At 34.2% G+C, this 20,813-nt stretch overlaps 1 protein-coding gene across 1 annotated transcript; it reads left to right on the top strand.

Moving 5' to 3' along the window:
* The first annotated feature begins 987 nt into the window (after positions 1-987).
* Positions 988-19,544, top strand: LOC104398397 (heterogeneous nuclear ribonucleoprotein K-like). Its single transcript, XM_010008503.1, has 15 exons — positions 988-1,065; positions 1,188-1,267; positions 2,109-2,206; positions 4,671-4,727; positions 6,127-6,170; positions 7,065-7,137; positions 7,745-7,858; positions 9,134-9,262; positions 9,812-10,119; positions 10,419-10,473; positions 14,249-14,299; positions 16,136-16,157; positions 16,231-16,313; positions 16,771-16,940; positions 19,043-19,544. Exons 2-15 carry the CDS (start codon positions 1,219-1,221, stop codon positions 19,071-19,073), a joined length of 1,284 nt encoding a protein of 427 aa, XP_010006805.1. The 5' UTR covers positions 988-1,065; positions 1,188-1,218; the 3' UTR covers positions 19,074-19,544.
* The last annotated feature ends 1,269 nt before the right edge of the window (positions 19,545-20,813 follow it).

The following is a 20,813-nucleotide window of genomic DNA, read 5'->3' as shown; positions in this document are numbered from 1 at the left end:
GTGGGTAGGCGCCATTACAGCGGCCGCCATTTCTGCTGGTCCCCGACACCGCGGAGGTAAGTCTCGGGCTGCGGGGGTTATGTAACGCTGCCTTCCCACCCCCCCACCTCCAGCCGCCTAGGCAGTGAACTGGGCTTCCGAGCGCTCTCCAGGGACAGGTTGGTTGGTTGTGCTCGAGAAGAGGGTGGTGCGGCTTGCGGAAGGGAGCGGGGGAGACGCACCGGCACCTCCTAGCCCTCTACTCATGTCTGTGTCATCTTTATCCTGTCGATTTTTCTTTTTTAAAAAAATGACGTTAGTCAGTTTAATCCTGCAAACTCGATTTTCACATCGGATTTCTAATGTATTTTACAAGTGTTCTCATGTAAGAAAAATAGGTCTTGAAAGAGGTACCTGTTTCACAAAGTCAAAAAAGTTCAGCTACTTATGAGATTTTTCATGCATGTATACAAAGGTTATATATAACTACAGTGTGGTATTTTTAATAATAATTTTTCTAGTGTGACTTGTGTGTAATTTCTTTTGTTCATCTGCTATACTGAATGGAAAGCATGATAAAATGCCTGATAGTAAGTTGATAGAGAGCTTATAAAACTAAGGTTGGTGATTATAATAAATTTAGAACTAAACGATAAGCAGACTGATACATAGTGTCTCTTAAAAAGGAAATTCGAGATATGTGTTATATAACATGCTGAATATAGGAACCACATAATTGTTCACTTTGAATATCTGAAAATAATCAGTAAATGTGATGGCTTGAAAACTGAGCAAGTCCAGAATCATTCAGACTGTAGATGTTTATCTGTCAGTTTGTAGACATTATTATTATTTCTCCTCTTAGTGATGTGTTTGTTTAGCCTTGTTTTCTTTTCTCATTTATAAATAAAAGCTTTGCAGCAAAAACTTGGGTCAAGCCCATGTTTTTAGTTGTAGCGAGAATGGGACCTGTAAGTGAACAGAGCCTGATCTGTGTTGTTTTCATAGGCTTCTGAAGCAGTAAGCTGTTGGTTTTGATCCCACTCGGAACACCTGAGTTTTGCTCTGCAAGCATATATAAAACCGGTAAGTTCTAAAAGCAAGCATTTTTATTTTGTTTTTCCCTTTAGTATAATGTACAGTTTGTTGGTTTTGCTTAGTTTTTCCCCCACCAAATAGATGTACTAGCTTCTTTTATTCTGCAACAGGTTTTATCTACATACCTAAGAATAAAAGGTAATGGAGACCGAACAACAGGAGGAGACCTTTACCAATACAGAGACAAATGGTAAATTTTTTTGCTATTTTATTTTCGGGGAAAAACCTTTTTAAGTCTCGGTGTTTCTAACTATTTTTTATTTGCTTTAGCTGTATCAAATGCTGCTTGTATTGGCAGTTTTAAAAAATTTATTATTTTATTTTTTAAGTGTCCCATATGGTTTGTATATCATGAATATGTAATTTTTCTTTGGGAGTATTTTAGATGTGACATAAGTAACTAAAAGTTATATAGCTAAATATTCAGTACTTGTCTGGACAGTGTGATCATGTAAAAATACTGTCAGGCATATCTGTTACTCTATTGCAATTGTTACTTTGAAGGAATGTGTATATATATGAAATATCTATTAGCCAAACAAAAAATTTTTTGGTCTTAATGAAGGAGAGCTAGGGTATTAGCATTGAGTTGATTCATGCCAGTTTTTTAAAGCCATTTGAAATACTGCTTTCCTATTGTTCTAGCAGTATTTTAGTATTGGACAAACTACTTTTGATCTTTTGGGCTTTAAGATTTTCCTAATTGTAAAATAAACGCTAGGTACATGATGCAGCATTGCTTTAAACAACATGTTGTGAATTTTTCACTAAGTTTGTAAAATTCTCATTTCAACTATAGTTTTATAGATTTGGAGTGAGTCTTCAGTAATGAATTAGAGTGTAGGCTGATGAAGTAAAAACCTGTTTCTGTGCTATAGATACTCAGGATAGATGTCAGAAGTTCATGTTGCGCTAATAGGAAGGAATGCTTCCTTAGCAATACAGTGCATAAATTTGATGATTTACAATTTTAATGTGACTTAGAGAGTTAATTTATTTTTGTGTTTTCCCCCCTATGGACCTGTCTACAGGCAAACGTCCTGCAGAAGATATGGAAGAAGAACAGGTGTTCAAAAGATCTCGGAATACAGATGAGATGGTTGAATTACGCATCTTGCTTCAAAGCAAAGTATGCTTTTTCACTATTGCTATGTCCCTGCTTTATAGCATTGCTTAAGATAGTGGTGATGTGGTGTATGTTTAGAAAGAACGTGTGCTTTACTTAATATAAAATAACTTATTAGAAATATTTTTAAGTGTGCATGAATGATAGTAGAAGTGCATTGCAATGGTATTATCTTCAGTAATTTTTTTCAAGGATGAGTAGTGATCTGTGGGATCTCTGATTTTAAAAAATGTACTCATTGAAAATATAAACCAATAGAAATTATAACTGCTTGTATTGGCAGTTTTAAAAAATTTATTATTTTATTTTTTAAGTGTCCCATATGGTTTGTATATCATGAATATGTAATTTTTCTTTGGGAGTATTTTAGATGTGACATAAGTAACTAAAAGTTATATAGCTAAATATTCAGTACTTGTCTGGACAGTGTGATCATGTAAAAATACTGTCAGGCATATCTGTTACTCTATTGCAATTGTTACTTTGAAGGAATGTGTATATATATGAAATATCTATTAGCCAAACAAAAAATTTTTTGGTCTTAATGAAGGAGAGCTAGGGTATTAGCATTGAGTTGATTCATGCCAGTTTTTTAAAGCCATTTGAAATACTGCTTTCCTATTGTTCTAGCAGTATTTTAGTATTGGACAAACTACTTTTGATCTTTTGGGCTTTAAGATTTTCCTAATTGTAAAATAAACGCTAGGTACATGATGCAGCATTGCTTTAAACAACATGTTGTGAATTTTTCACTAAGTTTGTAAAATTCTCATTTCAACTATAGTTTTATAGATTTGGAGTGAGTCTTCAGTAATGAATTAGAGTGTAGGCTGATGAAGTAAAAACCTGTTTCTGTGCTATAGATACTCAGGATAGATGTCAGAAGTTCATGTTGCGCTAATAGGAAGGAATGCTTCCTTAGCAATACAGTGCATAAATTTGATGATTTACAATTTTAATGTGACTTAGAGAGTTAATTTATTTTTGTGTTTTCCCCCCTATGGACCTGTCTACAGGCAAACGTCCTGCAGAAGATATGGAAGAAGAACAGGTGTTCAAAAGATCTCGGAATACAGATGAGATGGTTGAATTACGCATCTTGCTTCAAAGCAAAGTATGCTTTTTCACTATTGCTATGTCCCTGCTTTATAGCATTGCTTAAGATAGTGGTGATGTGGTGTATGTTTAGAAAGAACGTGTGCTTTACTTAATATAAAATAACTTATTAGAAATATTTTTAAGTGTGCATGAATGATAGTAGAAGTGCATTGCAATGGTATTATCTTCAGTAATTTTTTTCAAGGATGAGTAGTGATCTGTGGGATCTCTGATTTTAAAAAATGTACTCATTGAAAATATAAACCAATAGAAATTATAAGCCACTTATGTTTGAGTGGAACCTAGTTGTTTCTAGGGGAATTACTGTGTATTAGTCTTTAGAAAGCAAGCAGTTTAGAGAATGAATAGCTGATGATTGTAAATTAAATGTGAGAAGCAAGATGAGAACTTCCTCAGGATTTTAGTAATTTTCCCAGGTCTAGTAAATCTGTATGTATCAACAGGAGGAAATATGAGAGAAATGTTTCAGTGACTGCAATCACTTAATTGACTAGTATAAATTGTCACAATAAAATTGCTTTTTATGAATCTCTAATGTTTCCAGTCATTACAAATGTTTGTGTTATCTGAAGTAATTCAGTCTTTTGTGTCGGGACAGGGCAGTGGTACTTAACTCTACATGACATTTTTGATGAATAGTCATTACATGGAGTGCTGCAAAATTTTGTGGTGCTGTTAGCATCATGCATTATCTGCATAATAAAAGCAATCATTTTGCATGTAGTTCTTGAAATAGCCTGGTAAAAACATAGTTTTATGATTGCCCCTCTTGAATATCTTGAGTTTTTTCCTGTTGATTTTAGCAACTGAATATTAGTATTTGTTTATATTGACTTTACATTCTTCAGACTGCACCACCTAGTGGTCAGTTGAGTTACATAGGTTTAAACCAAAAGTAGCATTTGAAATTCTCAAATGTTCAGAGTGTGAAAGTGGAATTTGCAAACTTTAAAAAAAACAAACAAAACCACAAATCAAATACATAACATGCATAGTATATATAACATGCATAAGGTATATTTTCAGTCATACTCAAACTACACGGTTGTTTTAACACATGTAGAATTGCCTAGAAACTTAAATTTGAAATTGAAATAATATTGAGTATTTTTCTCTCTTTCTAAAGTTCAGTGGTAAGAGCTGTTTTAACCTTTTTTCCCCTGTAGTAAAACCATGTCAGTTTGTTTTGATTTAATTTGAACCTTTCAAAAGCAAAATGAGCTCAACCCCGCTCCTAAATGCATCCCTCAAGATAATGCAGAAATAGATACATTGTTCTTAGTCTTCAGTTCAAAACTGGAGTCTGTCTTGTATTAGCATGACATAACTTCTGAAAACTATTTTCCAGAATGCTGGAGCAGTGATTGGAAAAGGTGGCAAAAATATTAAGGCACTTCGTACAGATGTGAGTATATATGAGTTTGAATTAATATAACACCAATTCTTTCAGACCACTACATTGGAAACTTGATTGCATACATTTCTAGAAAATGAGAAATTTAAATCTACACAACAATAATCTCATTATAAGGCATTTATCATTATTATTATTAGAGGAGATAACTGAAGTTTTTCGGTTTGTGTTGTAATTAAAACCCAGCTTGAGTTATGTGGGAGGAGAGGTTTATATTAAACCTCTTTGCTTTCAGACAGGCCTCCTTTAAATTACACACTCCAAGCAAGTTAACACCTTTATTTAGAAATATTGACTAAGCTTAAAACCCATAACTGTACCATTTCCCATATGTGTGAATCAATTAATAGTACTACTGAAAACTATTGGAGTGGCTGGCTTAATCCAGCAATAGGGCAATTATTTAACTACTTTAGAAAAAACAAACAATCCATAGTGGTCTATCTGTTTTTACTTTAACAGCTTGGGCATAAAGAGCAAAACCATTCATGTTGAGGTTGTGTGATTTAAATACGGGTATAAAACAGTAAAGAAATACTTTATTCTGTTATAGGGGTTGACTTTTTTGATTAGATGCATGTTCAGTATAAATACTATGTATTTACAAAACAATGTTTCTTAAATTTCATCTGTTAACACTCCTGTACTTAGCATCAACTGCAATTTCAGCAATTTTTTCAAGCAAGATTGTGTTTGACACAATATTTGCTAATATATCATTACAGAATCAGTTTCACCTAAGTTCACAAACTATAGCAACTAGAATTCAGGATTAAGCTGAAATAGTCAGGAATCATACAGTCGCCAACTTTGGCAGCTAGTGTCTTTGTTTGTGTTAAGTAAATAATTATTTTACATCACCTAAGTCCAGATCATTTAATTGGTCTGGAATACTAACTTTCCCAACTTGCCCAAGGTTTCAGTAATATGGATCTTGACAGTTTTTGTGCCTACATTCATGAGCCAGCCTGCTACTGAAATATGTTAAAAGTAAGAAGTAGTTTAGTCAGAGGAAGTAATTCATTAAGGTCCACACTGTTAAGCCACAGTCAATGTAGCAATCCATTATTGTGTTAGTCTTCAGAACAACTTGTTTCATTAACTGAGAGTAATGAGCATAGTTTGTATTAAATTAAAATGTATTGCTTTTCCCCCTTTTCCCCTCTCCTTGTTTTTTGGCCATATATCTCCGTTACCCATGTACTGGATCGACTTGCCCCTGCGTTGCCCATCATGACGTTGGCCCATCCGCCCCTGAACGCCCATGTGAAAACCCTGGTTGGCTATGCCCAACAATGTGCTCTTTGCCAAATGGGTACCATACTTGACAACTTCTGATTGAATGCCCATGCCCAATGCCAACATCCACGAACGCCAATGACCAATGCAGTACAATGCAAGTGTTTCAGTCCCAGACAGCAGTGGCCCCGAGCGGTATGTCCCAACAGTTTATGCCTCACTGCCTGATTAGAAAGAGAGAAATGTATTTTATTACCTGCCTTTTATATAATTAAATAGCCCTTACAGGCCATATATTGTTTTTTAAAGTTTTCTGTCTTATTTTCCCCATTAAGTCTTTTTGTCACTGAACTTTTACGTGAGTTGCCCACCCAAACAATCCACTAATTTTATTTCAATGGAAGGAGCACAGCTTCAAGTGTTGCATATTCACTGCATCATAAATCAAATTGTTTCAAGAGTCTCTTGCTCTTTGTGGCCCACCTTGCTCCCCCCAACATTGTTCATAATTATTTCTGATTAAATACTGACTCTAGTTCACTTCTCATTTGTGTTACATTTTTGTTTGTGGGTTTTGGAGGGGAGGGATGTTTGCTTTTTTCTTGTATTTATATTTCTTTTTTGCAGAGCCCATTAGTAAGTAATCTAATTTCTAACTGGTCTCTCAACCTTACTACAGATATCATGTTGATCATTTGCATATCCCTGCTTTTTCTACAATAAGGTGTGCTAGTTTTATCAATGTAATGGCAAGGATATACTAAATTAGTGGTGGTGAGGAACATGAATATTCACTTCTTTCAGTTCTACATCGATTTCTTGCCCACTTAATCTGAGCCCTTCCAAAAGTGCTCTTGCTCAGTCTCTCTGCAAGACCTACCTAGTTTTAAATTCATCATACATTTATATTAGACATAAAGATGCATGTGTTGCAAATTCAATTAACAGATTTACTTTAAATGGAGAATATTAATTGTAAACTCTTCTGTGTAGTCAATCTTGTTAGAATTTTGTGTATTATTATGAATACTAAATGTGCTTCTACTACTTTTCCACCTTCTTATTTTCTAACACTATGACCTCTAACAGCATCTTGAGTATAAGCGCGGATACAGAGACAATTGGAGAAATCTTAAAGAAGATTATCCCTACTTTGGAAGAGGTATGTCTCTTAGGTTTGTTTCTTCTTCAGAGTTAAAAATTTAGATTTTTAAAGCAAGATAATTCTAGATTATTGTGTGCTATTTTTAATATGTTAAATTAAAAAATAAAACCCAGTCTTTTTTGAAAGGAGGCCTGTAGCTCTCAAACTGTGTGTTGTGTTTTTTTTTTTTTTTTTTTTTTTTTTTTTTTTTTTTGGTAAAGGACAGAGACAATCTCTTCCTAGAAAATTAATTTGGAAGAGTGTCCTCCCCTTCAAAACACTTGTTTTCTGACTTGTTTAGTCCCCAATTTGAAGTAGCTGTATTGTAATTTCCATCCTGCCTTGGCTTTGTAAGTAAGTGTATTGCACTGTTTGATATCTTACAATTCTATACAATAATAATAAAAGAAATAAGGAAAATTCATTTAACATCACCTCATGTTGAGGCAAAGTACTTAAATGGGTGTGATTCTATCATAGCAAATACAGTGTTATTGTTCAGCAGCAAATTAAGTCATATCATGGTGTTTGGAGAAAAAACAAAAAACAAAATTAGTGGTTTGATTTTTCAATTATTTTTTTCCCCTAATATTTTATTCTTTCCTTGTATGCATCTTACTTACAGTATCAACACTACAAAGGTAGCGACTTTGACTGTGAATTAAGACTTCTAATTCACCAAAGTCTAGCAGGAGGAATTATTGGTGTCAAGGGTGCTAAAATCAAAGAACTCAGAGAGGTACTGTCTCCTATTTTCTGATTCTGTTTTTATTCTATAAACAAATTCGTTTTTTGTGTCCATAAACAGTGAGTGTAAGCATCATCTGTGCAACAATTCCTTCAGAACATACTTCATATGTGATTTCTGTGTTCCAAGATCAATCCAAGTTACTTATTACAACTGTCTTGCAAAAAGACAGAAATAAAGTGGCTCTGTGATACAGCCTAGGACTGCTTATAAAGCCTTTAAGCATATTAGCAGTAGAATAATCTTTATAAATAAAGGATACTTTTAAAATTAAAATACCATTCATCACTCCTGGAGTGAACTGCTGAATAGACTATATTGGTGCTGTTGTGTGTGGAAAATGGTTTAGCATAGATGCATCTCCATAAACTAATGATCATAATTTAATAGATGTTTAAATATTGCTATAAAAAGGTAGTAGGGAATGCAGTTTTTGTTGGGTTTTTGGGTGGATTTGGGATATTTTGTTGTGGCTTTTGGTTTTTGAAGGGGTTGGTGGTTAGAGGGGAGGGGTTTTTTGTTTGTTTTGGGTGGTTTGGGATTATTTCTAAGTTTTGCTTACTTGAAGACTACTCTTTCCTTTATGAAGGACTGTTCCTTGTGAAGGAATGAGGTTTTGTTCTATAAAACTAGTGGTCTCTGAATCTAGAGTGTTTTCTATCCTTTGCTGGCATTATGTCAAAGGCAATTCCAGGTAATTTTATGCGTAAGCTACTATTTGTGTGGACTGAGGAAGGCAAGACGACCAGACATAATCCCAGAATCACAGAATCCTAGGGGTTGGAAGGGACCTTGAAAGATCATCTAGTCCAACCCAGGGTCACCTAGAGTACATCACACAGGCAACATCCTGGCAACATTGCTGTCTTGCATCCAAAGCATGTTTTTATGACATGAAGATTTATATAACCTGTAAGCTTAGACACATGATTCTTTTGTTAATATTTAAATTACTGTGTAGATGAGCCATAATTGAAAGATTTTTAAAATTCACCTTTTTTCCTCTTCACTAGCATTTGATACAAACTGATGTAATTTCAAGTCTTAAAAATATAATATCCTAAGGTGAAATTTGTTGTCATAACTCGGAAGCAAGAATTCACTTACTTAAAATGACTGGAAGTTTAATGGTCTGGATTGATTATTTCTTTAAAAATGTTTTTGTGTGTGTTGCCCATTTTGTTTTCAATAAATGTATAAAAACTTAAAATGTTTCAAGATTTGGGTTTTTGTTTTGTTTGTTGTTGTTTTTTCTCTTTTCAACAGAACACTCAGACCACCATTAAGCTCTTCCAAGAGTGTTGTCCTCATTCCACTGATAGAGTGGTGCTTATTGGTGGAAAACCTGATAGAGTTGTAGAATGTATCAAGATTATTTTGGATCTTATATCTGAGGTAATGTATCTTAAATGGTGTATTGTAACGTGTATTAAACTTGTTATTCTTTCATTGGTATACATGAAGGTCAAGATGATTTGGATGGAATATCACCTTTCCATTTCTATTTTGAATTCAGTGCTTCTTAGTTCTCCAGTAACAAAATAAGTGTTGGACTGTTAGCACCCTTTAAAATTATTCCTGTTTTCTAGAATTGTGGTGTACCTTATGGGAGAGGGAATCAATTCTTGGTACCAATGGATTATTAATCATGCTTTACATATCAGTAAAATAAGAAATTTTAAATTGGGGAGGAAGTAAGACAAATGTACTTGCCACCCATCAGTAACAGCAGTTTCTCTATCATCATATTTAAGTTCTCAGGAAGCATATCATCATCCCTGCCTTTCTTATGAGCATTGTGAGATCAAGAACATATTCATAATGTATAAATTCATATTTATACATTTAATATGGCAGTTTAATGACATGTGATGGTTGTAACAGTTGGTGCTAACCAGGGATGTGTGGTGGTGGTGTTACTGTTTTTGTGTGTGTGTGTCTTAGTCTCCAATTAAAGGACGGGCCCAGCCTTATGATCCCAATTTCTATGATGAAACATATGACTATGGTGGCTTCACAATGATGTTTGATGATAGACGAGGACGTCCAGTAGGCTTTCCAATGCGTGGAAGAGGAGGCTTTGATCGAATGCCTCCTGGTCGTGGTGGACGACCTATGCCTCCATCAAGAAGAGATTACGATGATATGAGCCCTCGCAGAGGACCTCCACCACCTCCACCAGGTCGTGGTGGCAGAGGTGGCAGCAGAGCTCGTAATCTTCCTCTTCCTCCTCCACCACCTCCTCGTGGCGGGTAAGCAGTTGCATAAATGCATTGTACAAAGCTCAAATTGAGTAAAATTTGCTGAATTGTGCACATTTCCAGAACTTGTTTCATGTTCCATATTGGTCGTGGTTTTGCAGGAGTGTGCATTAAATCAGAGAATATTGAAAAGTATATTAATTTCATTATTTCTACAATGTAGCGGTCAACCAGGACTATAGTCAGTAGTTCTGTAACTTTATTTCATTCAGAACTTGGATAAAGCATTCAGAAATTCTTAGTTGTGTGCAAATAACAAAAAAATGTGCTGCTGCTTTTTCTCATTTTAGAGATCTTATGTCTTATGACCGAAGGGGTAGACCTGGAGACCGTTATGATGGAATGGTAGGAGTTAAAATTCATATTGTTTTGTTTAGTAAATACAACTAGTACTTTGAATATCTGAGGAAACTGTTCTTGAATACATACATTTAAGTGTGGGGCATGTGTGCTTCTGATAAACTTTGATATCACCAAAACATTTTGGATATACAAATGGTCCCCCCCCATAAGACTGTTTAGGATGTTATCTGCTGTGTGGTTTTGGTTTGTGGGGTTTTTTTCCATTTGGTTGGTGGTTTTCCATACCTGACATCAATACTGGAATAGAAAGTTGGTAGAGCATAGTCCCTGCAGGTTTTATTATGCAGACCTTCTTTTAGACTTTTCCTCTTTAATCAGAATGACAGAATTAGGAATTGGGCGGCTTTTCAGATCAAGAAACATGTCAGAACAATATTTTCCAAGAGATGTTAGCAGAATTTAAGAGAACATGACTAATATCTATAAAGAGCTCTAGATGGTCTGGCAGTTGATTGTTTTTTTCAAATAAATGTCTTTATGCCAATTTCTATGTCTGCAAAAAAATCTACTGTTATCCCAAATGTTTTGGAGCCAGGAATACTGATAAGTTGAATTTTAAATGAAATGAGGTACATTCAACCATGTTGGGGAGAATTAAAAAAGGCTTAAAGATACTCTTCCATGTTGTACGTTGAAATGTGACTTCCTGGTAGTCATTTATTGTTGTATCCTCTTTTCCGGGAAGAGAAATCGGGCATCTGGGAGGTAAATCTCTGTGGTAACAATTTTTTTGTTCTCCTCTGGTTCTGTTTGGCACATTCCTTAAGACAACAGGGTTAGATGAGGGGTTTATTTTTCTTTAAATGAATGGAAGAGAAAGTGTAGAGGAGCTACGAAATGGGCTACCTAAATAAGATTTACACATTGCCTCCTTCTTGGAGGAATTAGCAATTACTTCCAGTAATACATACTGGAAGTACATATTGCAAGAATCTCAACACTGGAGCATGAGAAGCCTAGCAGAAATATTGAAAGGAAAGACTTGTACTTAAAATTACAACAACACCCCCCACCCCCTCCCCCCCAAAAACAAAACCAAAACCAAACAAACTCACAAAAAAACCCCAACAACAAAATAACAAACAAACTACACCAAAACAAACAAACAAACAAACAAAACCACAAATCACCCCACCACCAAAACCACCAATTGTCTGTGCTACTCTGGACCTTAAGAATCACGAACTATACATCTTAGATCCCTTATTTGTATTCTTATGTTTTAAAAGCTCAGTTTTTGTGTTTTCATATTTGCAGATGGTAAAATCCAGTGCCAAGGCATATAAACAGGATAGCCCGCCCTTCCTTGGGTATATGGTTGAGTGCGATCTCCAGTTTAGGCAATACTGTGTTCTAGTTCTGTTCCATTCCATTTAGAATAGAAAATCTATTTGAGCTCTGTTTAGTTTGACTTTGATCAAAGTGACCTTGACTTTCTTGACATGGGTTTCTACAAATAAGTGGGAGTCATCTCTGCTCATTTTCCATTTCTGAAAAGCAATTTTATTTCCTCTTCACAGTGGAGCTGCTCATGGCTTTGGTTGCTTTATGCCCAAGTTTCATAGTCTGTCTACATCAAGGACTGCTTTCTGACACAGATTGTATTTAATTTCTAGTTTTAGTTAGCCATAATCCCAGTATCCTTAATTGTATAACCAGATGAGAAGTCTTTCTGTGGATTTTGAGGCTGAATCTGGAAATGTAATGCCAGAAATATAAGGTCTTCTTGAGCTACTATGCATCTCATATAGAAACCGTTCTCTAGCAAAACATTTCAATTAGAGTAAACCCAACATCATTGTGGTTTGTGAAGCAATACGTGGGAAAGGCTACTTCCAGAGAGCATGAATGTCATTTTACATAAATAAATTAAAAGGCAAGAATAGGTTCTCTCTTCAGACCAACATCTTGGAGATGATGAATCTACAGAAATGCAAATTCTCTGCCAGTTTTCTGCTAAAGTGGAAAAAATCAGTAGTTCAAGACTTGTAAGATGGTGAACCAGGATAATAAAACTTGAATTTTCTGAGATGTGACAATACTGACAGCCTTGTAAATTCTAAGATGGGAGGAAAACAATAATTTGGATTTATATATGTATGTATATAATTTCTGTTCTGAGGCATTGTTTCTCTTATTACAGAGATATACATTTTTAGACGGTAACTACTCCAAATCAAATGACTATGGACCATAATAACTCTTTTGATAACTGAAAAAACATGAACGTGTTAAACTGTTTCTTTAACACCCCCAGCTCCAAGGGTGCTTTAGATACACAATTGCACAAAAACATTTTTGGGGAAAAAATAAGGTGAAGTGCATATAAAGCCACTTAAACCCACACCCCTTTTTTTTTTTAATGGTCAATTCCTAATTCCTTCAAAGTATTTTTAAATTGGAGTTGAGAACTAAATCAGAATGTCTGTTCAAAAGTAGGGTGTATGTTCAGACGTCTAATCTGGTTTTGCTCATTAAAATGATTCCTGCTTCTTGATATTTCTTATAGATATGTATGTGTGTATATATGCATTTGTATAAGCACTTAAATGAAGGTACATGAACTAAAAATATTAAAAGTGCTTAATGTTTAGGAGTTTTGACATTAAGGAGCATATAAACAAATCAGTGAAGGAAAGATGTTTGACACATCTTAGTTATCTACATAAATACTAAAAGAAATTAACAAAATTTCACTCTTCTGGGCAAATTCCTTAAAAATAAGGGGAAGTTACCATAAGGAATTTGCCATCAGTTTGCATGCATGTTCTTTCATTGGATGTAAAAGTCAATACATTCTTATCAATACTATGCATTTTGTCTTATCCAGTCAGTGTTTCATTTGGTATCTATTTAATTTCTATTGGTTACCTGTAGTAGCACAAATGAGTCTGTAGAGAAGAAAATTTTGTTAAGTATGTTTAAGTTATCCTGCACCTAGTATTTTGGGAACTATTTTTTAAATGAGCATTTGTTTTAATGTGCTATTCATGTTTTGTTGCACATTTTAACCCAGCAAAGACCTTTGCCTTAGAAATTTCAAGTGGATTTTACAATTTATATATTTATTTATAACAGTTCATTATTTTTTCCCCAATGTTTGTTGTAGAATTCTGATGGGAAGAAATGCTATATATCACATGTAAAAACAAAAACAAACAAAAAACAACAAAAAACCCAAACAAGACCAAACCCGGAGTAATTGGATTTTCAATATAATTAGGCAGTAGTAGATTGTTAGTTTAGCTATTGGCTGTATGAGGTATATGTAAATGAATTTTAAAAGTATGAGAAGCATTGTTTTTCCTGCTTGACCTGCTGTTGACACAGATCTATCAATGACAGTTATTTTATTAAATCCCTTTTCTGGGGTTGTTTTATGCATGAGAGAAATAAAGGTTTTGGTATCTGAGAGTAACATCTTTTAGTATATGGTACAGTTTTAGTACTCAAAGGTGTTTAAACAAACAAACTTTTGGAGCTTTGCTGTCTGACATTCTTTGTAAGAGGAAAATCTGTTTACACCACAGAAACAAGGAAGAAAGAAGTGTGACCAGTTAGTTTCCTTTGCAGTGAAAGTAAAAAGGAGTGAATTATATAACTGGTCTATACTTTTGAGTCTTTGTAGTTAAGTAGTGCATAAAAAGTTTTCTATATTGGTATATGTACATTTGCTTGCCAAGTTACCTATAAGCCTCCATGACATGGACTTAATTTGGATTAATTTCCTCTTTTCCTATTATGTTGTGCATGGAAGATGATGCAGTGTCATGTGGATGCCTGTGATGATATGCAGCCACCAGAGTTGGTGAGTATGCTAATGCTTTTATTTGACTGGTTTAATAGTTGATTTTTGAGAAAAAAATTGAATTGGTTAAGTGATAACTGGAATTTATTGAGATTGAACATAGTCAGTGGCAGTTTGCACCTATTTAAAAATCCCTAAAGCTGTCATCCTAACTCAGGTTATTGGCAGTTTGTCCTGAACAATAAATCCTATATGTTAATGTTCCACAGCAACACAGCCAAAAGAGCAAAGCTTTCTGTTGTATTACCTCTTTTGTACCCTATTTTAGTCTTCTGAGTTGTAGCTTTCATTATAACTTTTGCTTTTTGACACCCTGTAGGAACATCTATTTAAGAATATGTTTTATGCTGACTTCATCATATTGCGTTTTCTTCAGTTTCAAACAAGGAATGTTAAAAATAATTCTTATAGTTGTGGATAAGCTATCATGCATTACCTATCCGTGTATTTGAAAATATTCAATTTCATTTATGTTTATTAAACTTCTTACTCTTAGGGGGTTTCAGAATGAAAGTTCAAAGGGTGTCAGCAAGTATTTATGCCATCTAGAAGATGGCAAAGTGCCACCAAATATTAAATGCTAGTTCCTAGTTTACATAAACACTGCAGTTATAATTACTCATCTTCTGTCAAATTCATTTGTTGTCTTGTAGTCTGGGGAATAGAAGCAGCAGAAAGGGTCAAGAAAAGGATTGTTCATTAAAACAATTTAATCCACAAAAGGGTTTCCCTATGTGGAATATCAGCAGAAATAGATGTGTGTTGAAATATGCAGCTCTGATCAGCCTCTGAATTAAGTTCAAAGCAGTGTCCTTCATTCTTTTGTATTTTGCAATCCACTACAAGCTCTATTATGTTGTATTATGATCTGTATTGCTAAGCTACGTGATTACACAACATAGGTTGCTTAGAAACAGATGATCAGCTAAACAATTTTTTTTTTCTGAATAGCTTCCATTTTGATGTGGCTCCAAAAAGCTAGCAGGCAAATAGTTTTTTGGAAAAAGTTGTTGCATTACAACTTCTGGAAACAAGTATCCACACAAATTCCTGTATTTCTGTAGTTCAGTGATGTAAGTGTGCACATCTATTCTCTGCTTCTACACGAAGATATTAAAATAGTTGTTTGTGCATTTAGAATGCATTATATCAAATTAAGCACTTGATATAAAGTACCAGTCTACAAATCCTGAAAATAAAAGCAGTCATGAGTACTGCATTGCAGCAGTTTGGATTTGGTATATGGTAGTTTTAGCAGAACAACAGTAATTAGCATCCTAATTGTCCGTTCTAAAATACATAGGATTATAGCATGGTCTGAATGGAGAGACCAATTATAAAGTTATTAGAGTTGACTTGGGTTTTCCTCAAGATATAGATGGAGTAGGAGGGTTGACAGTTTCAGGGTAAATGTCTTGTCCCAAACTAAGACTTCAGTTTGTTCTGAGCTGTATAGGTAGTAGCAATAAGGCTGAACTCTGATCTTTTGATTTGAATGTTAGTTTAGTCTGAGGGTCAGGAGTAGATCAGCATTAAGAACTGTTTACCAGCTCGATTGATAAGGTTGCTTGGTAAACTGGTATGGTTGGATTTTGATTACTTATTCTTAGAGGTTTTAACATAGCAAGCTAAGAGGTTCTCATGAGATATTGCCCCCCTCCCCCTTTGTTTCTGGTCAGCCTTTTTCCCCAGTTTGCCTTTAATGATGCTTAGATGAAGGTTGTGGGTTAGGATTTTTGCATAAAATAGAGTCAAAGTTAGCAGTATGATACTTGAGATGAAAACATGTTAATGAATCATGGCTATTTAAGCGTTTTCTTTCTCTTTTTCTTATAGTTTGAGGGTGGCTCTGGATATGGTAAGTTTTTTAGAGAATTTTGACATGCACTTCATTTAGTCAATAAGAGGCTTGATGCATACATTTAAATCAGACTATTCTTACACAGGGGGCCGCGGTTCATATGGAGATCTTGGTGGACCCATCATCACAACACAAGTAACAATTCCCAAAGATGTAAGTGAAGCTGACTTGCTTTCTACTTGTGTTAACTAAATAAATAAGAAAGCCACAGCCTTTTCTTAGACTATGTAAGTAAATCAAAAGTATTTGGGATGCTTGTCAAGTACTTTTAATATAAAGCAAGTGTTTTTAAATCACCAAAAGTTTATTCTTAAGGATGTTTTGCTTGTCTTTGCTCTAGAGATACACTGAACTACTTTTTTAATAGTTAATATTCGGTAATAAAAATGGTCTGCATAACTTTTTTTTTTTACAAACAAGCAAGCATCTGTTTTTTCTAACTTTATCCCACCTGTGTTTATTATATAAACATTACAGAAGATGTTTTGAGGCTATAAAAGAGTAAGCTTCCATTGCAATTTTTAAAACTAAATTGATGGAAGCTACATGAACTATGTTTTTGCAGAGAAAGTTGTATCAATAAATTAATGTGCTTTTTTTCCTCCCCTAGTTGGCAGGTTCTATTATTGGAAAGGGAGGCCAGAGAATCAAACAAATACGACATGAGTCAGGAGCTTCAATCAAAATTGATGAACCACTAGAAGGCTCAGAAGATCGAATAATAACTATTACAGGAACACAGGACCAGATACAAAATGCTCAGTATTTACTTCAGAACAGGCAAGTTGAAGCTTAATGCTGTCCTTAATGTCAATTTTAAACTGTTTTTCCTACTACATTCTAAAGCTGCTGTTTGCAGTATAGTTTTTAGAAGGCAGGATTGACTGTTGAACTAGTCCAGTGGTAGTTCTGCCTTGACTCTCTTCCCTATTTTAAGGAAAATGAAGATTCCCTCAAAACTAACCTTGATGGAAGACACCTTAATCAATCAGTCCTCTCATTTCTCTGGTGAAAATAGCTGCCAAAAACCTACTTATAAATTTCATAGAACCTGTAGAAAATATAGAAGATTTCAGTGGATGTTGGTCTAGTTCTGTGTGGAAGACTAGTGATTTTGTTGTTTTTAGATAAATCAACTGACAACAAATCACAGTCTTCCATATGGCACAGACCATGCCTCTACAGGACAAGTTGAAATCAATTGGTGCTGTTATGCAGCATTTCATACCTTGCTGGCATTACTTTCTCTTCTGCCAAATATTAACTGTTCCAGTTAGTTTGCTTAGTTGTGCTTTAATAACATGTTGGCTACCATAGCATTTGTTAATGTTTAACTTGAATGTTTTGCTTTAATTTACTAATATTTATATGTGCTTAAAATAATTATATGCCTATAATTATTGGCAATTACTATTTTAAAATTATTTACTTTTAAATGTATTGGGAATTTGTAGTTTAATCTTAAGGAATGCCATTGTAAATATTGATGCAAGATGTATGGTCAATCATTCTAATACATGGTATTTGGGATGCTTGTCAAGTACTTTTAATATAAAGCAAGTGTTTTTAAATCACCAAAAGTTTATTCTTAAGGATGTTTTGCTTGTCTTTGCTCTAGAGATACACTGAACTACTTTTTTAATAGTTAATATTCGGTAATAAAAATGGTCTGCATAACTTTTTTTTTTTACAAACAAGCAAGCATCTGTTTTTTCTAACTTTATCCCACCTGTGTTTATTATATAAACATTACAGAAGATGTTTTGAGGCTATAAAAGAGTAAGCTTCCATTGCAATTTTTAAAACTAAATTGATGGAAGCTACATGAACTATGTTTTTGCAGAGAAAGTTGTATCAATAAATTAATGTGCTTTTTTTCCTCCCCTAGTTGGCAGGTTCTATTATTGGAAAGGGAGGCCAGAGAATCAAACAAATACGACATGAGTCAGGAGCTTCAATCAAAATTGATGAACCACTAGAAGGCTCAGAAGATCGAATAATAACTATTACAGGAACACAGGACCAGATACAAAATGCTCAGTATTTACTTCAGAACAGGCAAGTTGAAGCTTAATGCTGTCCTTAATGTCAATTTTAAACTGTTTTTCCTACTACATTCTAAAGCTGCTGTTTGCAGTATAGTTTTTAGAAGGCAGGATTGACTGTTGAACTAGTCCAGTGGTAGTTCTGCCTTGACTCTCTTCCCTATTTTAAGGAAAATGAAGATTCCCTCAAAACTAACCTTGATGGAAGACACCTTAATCAATCAGTCCTCTCATTTCTCTGGTGAAAATAGCTGCCAAAAACCTACTTATAAATTTCATAGAACCTGTAGAAAATATAGAAGATTTCAGTGGATGTTGGTCTAGTTCTGTGTGGAAGACTAGTGATTTTGTTGTTTTTAGATAAATCAACTGACAACAAATCACAGTCTTCCATATGGCACAGACCATGCCTCTACAGGACAAGTTGAAATCAATTGGTGCTGTTATGCAGCATTTCATACCTTGCTGGCATTACTTTCTCTTCTGCCAAATATTAACTGTTCCAGTTAGTTTGCTTAGTTGTGCTTTAATAACATGTTGGCTACCATAGCATTTGTTAATGTTTAACTTGAATGTTTTGCTTTAATTTACTAATATTTATATGTGCTTAAAATAATTATATGCCTATAATTATTGGCAATTACTATTTTAAAATTATTTACTTTTAAATGTATTGGGAATTTGTAGTTTAATCTTAAGGAATGCCATTGTAAATATTGATGCAAGATGTATGGTCAATCATTCTAATACATGCTTTTTTTCTTTTTCTTTTATAGTGTGAAGCAGTATGCAGATGTTGAAGGATTCTAATGCAAGATTATTTTTTCTTTTTTATAGTGTGAAGCAGTATTCTGGAAAGTTTTTCTAAGACTAGTGAAGAACTGAAGGAGTCCTGCACCTTTTTTTCTTTTTTTTAATTTTTTTATTTTTTCAAATATCTGCTTCTGTTTAAAAAGCCAACATTCCGCAGCTTCATAGGTGTTCTGCATTTGAGGTGTAGTGGAATCTGCTGTTCACCAGATGTAATGTTTTATTTAGTTCATTACAAGTATTTGGGGGAGAGAGGCTGCACAAGAATAACTGAAATTTTGAAACAGCAGCAGAGAGTGGATTTTATTTTTGTTCATTGTTGGTGGTAAATTGTAATGTTTGGGGTTTTTTTTCTGTAACTCTTGTGAACACCCTGCTTCATGTACACTGTAACCTTTTTTGGTTTTGAAGAGGGGAGAAGACTGGTCATCCACATGTCCCTGACATCCTTTGAGAGCAGTGTGCAGAATGTAATGCTCTTTTTTTAAGATGTATTTTATGATTTTTAAAATAAATTTAGTGAACCTATTCTTGGTGGTAATTTTTTAAATATACATAAGGTAATACCTAAAATGGATACACCCTTTTTTCTCCCCATGAGAAAATGCGTAAATGAAAGTTGCTGTTAAGCTTGCTTTTCTGCTTCTTTGATATAGATGGAGTTGTGTTTTTGGCAAATTAAAGAAACTGTGAAAACAGTGGTTCAGCTTTGCTATTTCAGGGGAAAAAAGTACAAAAATATGAATGAAAATGTTTGAAATGTGACCTTTTTTGCAAGTTTTTGGCCCTCTTTGCAGTACATATATATATTGGTGACAGTATATAAATAAAATATTAAAAGTTTGGGTTGCCACTGAGTTAACAGTGGGTAAATACACCTGGTTCTAGACAACTTAAGCAAATAACAATGTTAAAAATAGCAGTTGATGTATCAATTAATGAATTAATTGTAGTTTTCAGAGCCTCATTTGTCAGGTAGAAACTTTTATGAATTGACGAATTGGCAGTATCTAACTTGATTTTCATTGTATACAGAACTTCAACTTGTTTTCCCTGTTATTTGTTGAATTCTATATTTGTGAGAAATTAAATAAGATACAGTACCTCTGGATATTTCATGTAATACCTTGGCATTTGTATTTATAGTTCACAATTGTTAATTTCACTTCCTAAATAAAAACAATTTTTAAATTGCAAAATAACTTTGTAAATTTAAATGTGATCCATATTACGTGGATTCTTTCACTTGGGGGGTTGTGTCTAGAACATTTTACTTTCATCATGTTTTTGAACCACATGGGATAATTCGTGTCATAATAAGAAGCTACACTTAAAATATAATGGGAAAGGACAAGGAGCTAAGTGGTTATAATCAATCCTTAGTAAACACCCCAAACCTGCTTTTGTCTAGGGTAACGAGTATGGCAGTTTTCCCAGTAAATAAACATACATTGAGAATTGGCATTTCCTTGGGAAAGGCTGAACATAAGGTTTATGGAGAAATCAACAACCAAAAAAAAGGAGATGCAGGACTTCTTGTTCCTATGCACCTACATTGTGTAGGTGCTGGTAGTTTGCAGTATTAGTTTTTTTTTAAATGTTTTAGGGGGAGGAAAGCTGCACAAGGGTCAATATACTAGAGTAATGTATTTTGGTTTTTCTTTTTAATGATCTGCATCTTTTAAGAAGCTAACCTAGTTTTACAAAGAAATTGAACACTGCTCTACCTTTTGTACTGTTTTCTTTAAGTTTTCCTTAAAACAATGTATAATTTGGGACAAGCCTAAGGGATTCCTGC

The sequence above is a fragment of the Chaetura pelagica genome, unplaced genomic scaffold (genome assembly GCF_000747805.2).
Source record: "Chaetura pelagica isolate M959 unplaced genomic scaffold, ChaPel_1.0 scaffold452, whole genome shotgun sequence".
Classification (NCBI taxonomy): domain Eukaryota; kingdom Metazoa; phylum Chordata; class Aves; order Apodiformes; family Apodidae; genus Chaetura; species Chaetura pelagica.
This window is presented reverse-complemented; position numbering and strand designations above follow the sequence as displayed.

Excerpts from the sequence above, each read along its gene's own strand:
- LOC104398397 (XM_010008503.1), top strand. The coding sequence starts at position 1,219 with ATGGAGACCGAACAACAGGAGGAGACCTTTACCAATACAGAGACAAAT. Across the intron at positions 10,120-10,418 it reads CCACCACCTCCTCGTGGCGG|AGATCTTATGTCTTATGACC; the intron begins GTAAGCAGTTGC and ends TTCTCATTTTAG. Across the intron at positions 10,474-14,248 it reads GAGACCGTTATGATGGAATG|ATGATGCAGTGTCATGTGGA; the intron begins GTAGGAGTTAAA and ends TGTGCATGGAAG.